This window comes from Colias philodice, chromosome 10, assembly GCF_061535455.1.
Source record: "Colias philodice isolate Cphi_HAF_F1 chromosome 10, ilColPhil1 Martin Lab GWU primary, whole genome shotgun sequence".
Lineage (NCBI taxonomy): Eukaryota > Metazoa > Arthropoda > Insecta > Lepidoptera > Pieridae > Colias > Colias philodice.
Genome location: NC_143095.1, coordinates 7,915,674 through 7,924,753, shown reverse-complemented (window position 1 = coordinate 7,924,753; position 9,080 = coordinate 7,915,674). Strand labels below are relative to the sequence as shown.

General features: G+C 35.8%; 1 protein-coding gene across 1 annotated transcript; it reads right to left on the bottom strand.

Annotated features, from left to right (window-relative positions):
• On the bottom strand, positions 1-2,289 carry LOC149485312 (NPC intracellular cholesterol transporter 2-like). Its single transcript, XM_089699656.1, has 4 exons — positions 2,220-2,289; positions 1,648-1,761; positions 857-1,038; positions 1-187 (listed from the first exon to the last, which is right to left on the bottom strand). The coding sequence occupies exons 1-4, from the start codon at positions 2,287-2,289 to the stop codon at positions 11-13; spliced, it is 543 nt and encodes a 180-aa protein (XP_089555782.1). The 3' UTR covers positions 1-10.
• Between the last annotated feature and the right edge of the window lie 6,791 nt (positions 2,290-9,080).

Genomic DNA, 9,080 nt, shown 5'->3' with positions numbered 1-9,080 from the left:
TTATTCTCTATTAATTTATTAACTTAGTAGCATTAATGTATTTTAATAATAAGCTATTCGAAGCGGGTGGTGTAGAATTATTTGATATACTCTTCACTTGTGAGTCGGCGACCTGGATCCGCATTCTTATGCACCAAAGAGGAATCCGATCCTCGTCTTCAACCATGAAGTCGACTGCTACTGTAATCTTAAAAAAATATATTAAATTAGCTGACTCGACATAGCCAATAAGTTTTTTTTTTTAATATTACATATTTAGTTACTAAATTAAGTTTTTCTTCAAACACAACGGTACCGTATTAGAGGGAAATATGAGTAAATTACTGCACATTGGCTTAGCTTACAATATGTTACATTATAAATTATATATGACTTATACTTTGCCCTTATGGAAAAGCAAAAATCGGCTTCAATAATTACTATTGAAGAAAATACAATCTATTAAAATGTAGGTAAATATAGAATCATATGCTAGCAAAAGGTGATGCTTAAAATCGTCCTAGACGGTAAGTAACATGAGTTACATGACATCAGACATGCGTTACGTGGTCTCATGGGTGAATGATCGTCTGATCGAACTGCGTGCTGCTAGCTGACTGATGTCTGATGTGGCTTTTCTTGCAAGTTAGATTGACACGCTGAATGATTGTTTAGATCGATTAACAGAAGTATGTAGTATAATGCACCTACCCCATACACCGGTACATGAGGCTTCACACAATGTCAAAACCAAAATTAATAGGCGTATATGTATTTGTATACATTTCTAAGATTGTGGGATAGTATCGACAAAAAATAACCTCATAGGAGGCCCGTGTCCCAGCAGTGGGAACGTAAGTATACAGGCTTTACTTACTGTTGGAAACACAGGTTCTATGAACATTCGAAGCGTATATTGCACAATTTCACCTTTCTGCAGAGGACAATATGTATTTTCAAGGTTATTACAAGTCACTTCATTCTCTCCGAGGGTGTAATTGATAGTTAGAAGACCGAGTGAAACACGAGCGACCGTTTTCATACTTCGGATTGTACGCGCTGAAAACAAGAAAATTTCATTTTAATTTTATTACAAGAATTTTTAGCTCGCGGTTCCATTCGCGTAGTACGATGTGCGTGTATGGTGAGATCTGTGTTCTAAATCTTCTTTATCACAAAACAACTTCCAACATTTTTTTATCCAATAAGAGGTTGTTTAGAAGCGTTTTCAAATCTATACTAATATTATAAAGCTGAAGAGTTTGTTTGTTTGAACGAGCTAATCTCAGGAACTACTGGTCCGATTTGAAAAATTATTTCGGTGTTTGATAGCCCATTTATTGAGGAAGGCTATAGGCTATATATCATTACGCTAAGACCAACAGGAGCGAAGCCACTCGGGTAAAACCGCGAAGCGCAGCTGGTTACAGATAATCACCGCCGGTACGGATAACAGTTTCTGCACAGCTATAACAGTAGGGAGGGCAAAAAACCATAGTTGCTGTTTTGAAATCATATCAATGTAGCAATATTTTACATTTACATAATAATGATGACATAAAACTAGCCAGTGGTTATATCCAGTGAACTGTTTGCATGAAAAAGTAACAAACCTCTCTCTGTACCTATATCTCTTCGATTAATTTAATTATTTAGCCATTTACTTACGAGATTCAAATACGACGTTTATAACTGCATCTTCCCCAAGCTGTACTCTGCAGGGCATTGTAGTGCATCCTTCTAGGTATGCGTTAATTGGTGGATCTCCATAACCCGTGTTACCTGAAAATTATAACATAAAACATGAATGTATAGGTGTAAAGTGAGAACAAGGTCAAGGTTAGGCGAACCTTACTTTTTCTAAAAGACAAAATAGTAGTAATATGTGTATTGAATAAACTATCGCGACTTAATTGGACAAAAAATCTATTAATACATAATAATATAACATAACCGTTTAGTATAAAAGAGCTCACAAAAAGTCGTATTTTATAGAACTAGCATGTTGTTATATACCCTATAGCCTTTCCCGAAAAATTTTGCTATACAACTAGGTATCCCAAACAAAAATAATTATAGGTTTTATTTAACTTTTTTTATTTAACATAACATTGGTGCGTATTTGAAAGCGTTATGATAAATATTGTAATATCATTCAAAGAGAACGTTCTATCTATAAAATTTTAGGATATCAAAATAAAGAAAGTAAGCATATTATATTTTTTTTTACTTTTACTTACATTGTTCAACTGACGTGGATTGCCCCTTAGCCAAAGCAAGAACAGCACAGAAAAATATTACACCAAACATTTTGATTTAAAAACTTCGATACCATGATTCAGAAGTATTTATACGTAGTTCCTTATCACACAGGTGCAAGCAAATTATCTTTTTATATCAAAAATTAATACGATTATTTATCACAAATCAATTTTATTGAATCAGAATTTTTAAATTGGTAAACTATCTTTATTTAGTCGCAACTTATTCGTCTAATATCGATTAAACAACAATTTCAAACACATACGTGTTATAATATTGTATTTTGCGTAATTATTGTGTAAGTACCAATAGGTAATATATTTACTATATTCAACGGATAAGTTTAAAAATTATAAACACTTAAGTAAATTCATTAACTATTTGTTTTTAATTGCAAATCATAATATTATTATGTATTAGTAAGACCTTTAGTAGACAATAATTATGATAAAAGTGAAGTCCCATGTCCCCTAGTGGGGTAAGGGGCAGATGCATTATACATCTGTTTCACTGATCGATTTTCTTTAGGGACAAGTAGGTGATCAGCCTTCTGTGTCCTACCAGACCAAGACATTTTTTTTTTCTTCGTCTCCACCGGGAATCGAACCCAGGACCCCTCGGTGTTACGCTCACGCGTCAACCACTGTACCGAGGAGGCGGTCAATAATTATGATAGTATAACATAATATAACTAGATGTCACTATAACAATAATATTTTTATACGGATATTGTTATAGTGACATCTAGTTATACACAATTGAACTATCGCAACTTATGTTTTGTCATAATAAACAAGGATTGATACACTTTCCAGAGATGGCATTGTTCATATTTTTATCATTTTTAAATAATATACAACGTCCACGAAAGGAGCCCCCTGTCATGCGTAAAAGGAACTAATTTTTTACATGTCACTAGCTGTGCCCCGCGGTTTTACCCGCATTGCTCCGCTCCTATAGGTACAATTGGTCTTAGCGTTCATAATATTATGTTGACCCGATTTGTTAGTAATATTTATGTAAAATTTGAAGTAAAAAGTACTTTTTGAGTTTAGCCCGGACATTAATACACACACAAATTATCCTGAATAAAAATAAAAAAATATGAAAAAAATACTTTTAATTTCTTGTGTAAAATGTATTAGTTATTTTTACGGACGGCAGGAGCGCTTTTTTACATTTCTATTCTGCGGGAAAATTGTATATTAATTGAGAATACCTTACCCAGACACGTTTTCTTTGTCACAAGTTGTTTGAAGCACTTTTTTATGTGTATGTTTATTTTAATAAATACTACAAATAAAATATATTTATTAATCTTTATTTCTCATTAATCTGTCACATATTCTTGCCTCATTACAAGTTTGTAGAACAATTTACCTACATACAATCCTACATAATAATGAATGAATGAATGAATGAATACTTTATTTGCACCAGAAACAAAATAATAACAAAAAACGCAGACAATAGAAAAACGTACAAAAAGGCGGCCTTATCGCTAATACAGCGATCTCTTCCAGGCAACCTTAGGTCAAGGATCATGAGAATTACGTCATATATTGAGGTTGATGGTGCACAACACTATTTATAATATATAAATTTTACCTTAAAATAAAATTTGTATTATGTTTCCTAAGACGTCCGTAGTCCATTATGAGAGAGTACATCGCCTTTTTCCCCGTGAAGTCGCTAGATGGTGCTAGTTTTAAGCCCGTCACGTGGTACCGCCGCCAGCGCCGCGAGTGGTGGGGGACAAAACTCACCACAGTCCCAGCAAGCCACCAGAAATATTCTCATTGTTCGTCTCATAAATGATACGGAATGAATGGTGCAAAAATAACACCAGGAAGACCTTATCTGGACTACGGACGTCTTAGGAAACATAATACAAATTTTATTTTAAGGTAAAATTTATATATTATGTGTTCCGTTTGACGTCCGTAGTCCATTATGAGAGAGTTGTTTGATATCTCCTGGTGGCTTGATAAATAAGATGCAACAATGTGATAGAGTAATGCCCCAAAAAGCTTATATACATCCTATAAACAAAGTATATAATGTATAAAATCATGACTTTGATAATTATTGAAAATTTGTCTCAATACCATGCATAAAATACATCCACAAATATACTACAAGTATATCTTGTCAACATTTTAATCAGTATAATATGCACTTAAACCTGAGTAGGCTGAAAAATCTCGATTGTGATTACTAATGACTTCTATTTTGATTAGTATTAGATACACTACGACAATAATATAATAATAATTCCACCCTGTGGCGGAAAGACGGGGGTTTGAATCCCACCTTGTGATCGAATTTATTATATTCTTTAAAAATTTGTAAGTAAATAATAATGTTTATAAACATATCTAGATATTTCTCCAAATAGATTGATGATGCTACTATAACTATGTAACATTACCCAGATTTCAAACTCGACTCTAAAAGAGCTCACTTTACCCTGCCACCTATGATAGCCGCTGTAGCTGGTCTCACCGGATGCTGTGTAGTAATAAACAGATTAGTCAGAGAACCTCTTATGGATTGGAAAATGCGCTTGAAACTGGATTCATATTTACATAATATGTGACAATAATTTAGCTAACTTGCGGAATGCGAGGTAAACGCGGCTTCACTCTCGACCCATTGTTTTGAATTGCAATGTAAACAGGAATAAATAGAGAACACGTCCAAAAGCTAATAACAGTATAGTAGCTGCGCGTTAATAAATGCAAACAATTTTTTTTTTTTTTATTAATTTTATAAATCACATAGTTAAATAATTATTTTTATTATGCTGATTTATTTTAAAAATATCTCGATAAGAGTTTTTGAATAACCTTCCTTGCCTTCCGGATTTGTAATTTTGAAAGATTTGTTCTAGCTAAGGTAATGTTTGCTTAAATGATCAGATGAAATTTTAATATAATTTTATTTTAATACAAACCGACTGATTTTATGTATAAGAATAGTGTACTAAACCGTCAGTTATACATAATTTAGCCAAGTATTTAGCATCCTTTTATAGCCTGGTCAGAGGCCACCAGCAGTCTATGTATGTTTTTTTTTTTTTTTTTTTTAAGCTGTCCCTCAAGGTGTACAACAGGTTCACCTATTCAAAATGAGCCATACTTTCAGCTGTAGGTTCTGTATTTGCTTTGGAGCTGAACCTGTGCGTGTTTGTCAGTGAACGACTGAGAGGACTTATCCTGATAGTAGCACGCCTCTTGAGGTCTGGGTGCAAAGAGGGTTTCTTCCACTTGGGTACTATTATAATGAACTCGAGGCAATAGAGCTGGTTGTTTAAGACTGTCTTACTTGAAATAACCTGTTTGAGCTGTGATTAAAATTTATTTGTAGAATTCCCCTCTGAATGGAAATGTTTGTGTCGACTGTTCGAGCACGTTGTAGTAGGAGCCGGTGCAATTGCGCGAGAATTCGGCTTCCTAGCTGTACAGCCCTAGAAGGTTGTGAAGTGTTCAAACGTTCAAACTAATAACTCTTGTCAAAGAGATTTCGTTCTGCCTTTGAATGAAATTTTTTCTTACTACCTCGACAGTCAAGATTAGGAAAGCTATTACTGCAAACATTTCAATAGCACTGGGTCCAAGGTCCTTTCATTCACTGCCAAGACTATCCTGTGAATTGGGTACGGCTGGTAGATATTATACTTGTTTTTTCACTTACTTGCTTTTAAAAGATGTTCTTGAACTAGATCTTTAACAAGAGCGGCAGTTCATTCTTCCCCGGAGGTAGACAAAGGTTTCAAAGTTGATTAGCCCAAAGAGGCGTTCCTGTAACGCTGTGGCGTGTGTCAGTACATCCTTCCCCGGAGGGTAATAAAATTTGCAACGATGACAAACCTTGATAGGCGTTCCTGTGGCGCTGCAGCGTGCGTAAGTGCTTCCATCCCCGGAGGGTGATGAAGGTTTCAAAATAAAAGGCCTGAGAGGCGTTCCTGTACCGCTGCAGCGTGCTGCGCCACTGCATCCATCCCCGGAGGGTGATGGAGGTTGCAAAAATAATAATAAGCCCGTGGGGCGTTCGTGTAGCGCTGCAGCGTGCTCCAGTGCATCCTTACCCGGAGGGTGATAGAGGTTGCAAAACTGATAAGCCTGTGAGGCGTTTCTGTAGCGCTGCAGCGTGCGCCAGTGCATCCTTCCCCGGAGGGTGATGAAGGTTGCAAAGGTAATAAGCCCCGAGAGGCGTTCCCTTGGCGCTATAGCATGCGGCAGTGCATCCTTCCCCGGAGGGTGATGAAGGTTGCAAAGTTGAGAAACCCTAAGAGGTGGTATGCCTGCTTGAGGGACCAACTGCCTGCTATTAAGCCTGTTTTTAGGCACTGACACTTTCAATTTAATTTCCATCGCCAATTTCAAATTTGCTTCCTGCTCCAAACCATTCGTAGAAAATCTTAGCAACGCTCGGGTGTCAGAATAGATTCTATCGGATTGATATTCCAAAGTAGGTTAGAGACGAACTTTATTTCGAATTGAATTGAGTTGAATTGCAATTCCAAAGTCTCTGCAAGCCAATCAATTGACGATTTGTGCGGAATAATGAAACAATATAACATATGTAAATTTTTCACATTTCTTGCAAAATAAATCATTTCATTTCATTTCATTTCGTTTCAATGTGGTGTACATGCTGTTCTGGTGAACGCAAATCATTGCCCATGTAAATCACCAAGTAAAGGCCACAGCCCCTTGGTTCTTCAGCAGTCCAGTTTGTGACTGTTGCAAACATTCTTTGAGCTGACGCTAGCCCGAAGGGCTGATACGTTATCTTAAGTAATTGACCTTCGTTTATGATGTATTTATAATTATAATATCGATATGGTATACAATAGTGATACAAGGATATAGGAGGCGTCGATACGTACGGGTAGTCGATAGCCTCGCAAATACAAAAATTTATGATTTTATGTTGAGTATGTCATGTCACAGTTAACAGTGGGTGTGAAATTGAAAATTACTCTGTATTTGCAGAACTTGCTTTTCTTAATTATGAAAAGGGGTGATTAACAATAGTCATGGTGTTCGTTTGACGAACCCCTGATTTTCAATAGTGACTTGAATCTTCAAAGACATAAAGTATGATGTCAGAGTTAAAGAATAAATAAGTATTATTACCTCTTAAGTGAAAACTATGGCTGGTTTTCGAATTACATGGTATTCGAGGGTGACGAGATTAATTTAAGCTTTTATTTGTTGAAAATCTCCCCCCCCCCCCTTTTTATTCTTTTGGTGTTTCCTTTTGTATTCATGAAATGATTTGAAACGACTTAAAAAGTCGATCTTAACGGTTATTGAATGTACTGGTAAAAACTGATTGTGACGAGTTTTAAACCAAATTATCAAATCCGCCTATCTGCATATGCTACTAATCATGTTAGTAAGTTAAAAATTCTTTCCACAGCGGGACGAATTTTATAAGACTTTAAACTTATCAATAATCCCCTTCAAAGCATCTCTATTAATTCTTAAGTTTATTTGTATAGAGAATAGAAGTCGCATTTAAAATTTAGCAGTAATTAGGCACAGAGTCGCGGACTAATTTAATGCGTCAGGCAAAAATTATTAATAAATTTTAAGAATTCGTAAAAATTTACCTATTTCTATTGTGCTTACAAGATATAGGCAACTACATTCTACTTGATTCGACTCGTATCGGATGAATTTTCTAATCTAACGAGATTAAGAATTCGTTTTTGATATTTACCCTCAATTCGAAAAAGGAAGGCACAATTCACATACATTTAGAATGTCCGCGTAGCGAATACGATTCAAGGAGGAATAAAATCAAAAGATCGAAACACGTTTCGAATCTGCTTTCGGCAATTAATATACTATCTTAAAACCGATATTTGTGAAAATAGGTTATTTAACGCGTAACATCTAGTAATAACCATTAACGTTGAAAGATTTGTATTGAAATCATCGTAAATCACGTATAATGTATTAATAACATGACTCACCGTGTTGAGACAAAATCTCAAACCTGCACACGAGCGGCTGAACGCGCGCTGGCGGCGCCATACACGCTGCGGCGGCTCCTCGTCGTCGCTGGACCCCGGACAAGAAGAACTCAGCTCGGAACACGTAGAAAACGCGCTGTTAAGACGCTCGACACGATTCGGTAGGCCCTTGGCCTGCGCTATAGACTTATGGTCGCGATGCCACGCTCGTGGTTGCAGATTTATACTTCAAATAAATCCGATTTTCGTTATTCGTTTGAAATAACGATAACGACTTAAATAAAAACTATTTAAAAAGAAAAAACTGAACTTTCTACTTCAATCTCGAAAGTTCGTATAAAATTATTATTTAAATTTAAATTATGTATATATGTAATTTAAAATACAGTATTTTAAAATTACATATAATCTAACGACTTGCGTACGGTTTGAAAAACGACGCAACAATGAGAATATTTCTGGTGGCTTGCTGGGACTGTGGTGAGTTTTGTCCCCCACCACTCGCGGCGCTGGCGGCGCTGGCGGCGGTACCACGTGACGGGCTTAAAACTAGCACCATCTAGCGACTTCACGGGGAAAAAGGCGATGTACTCTCTCATAATGGACTACGGACGTCAAACGGAACACATAATAAATTATATATACATAAAGATACTAGTCATACGTCATAATTAAATAAATGAGTATACTTCATAATAATATAATATACATATACACACAAACATACATTTCATAAAGATAAAATATAGTAATTATATACTTGCTTTTTGAACACGTATTCAGTGTCTCTGCTCTTCTGATACTGTCGGGCAGACTGTTCCACAGTTCCACAGCTTGATAGCACGAACCG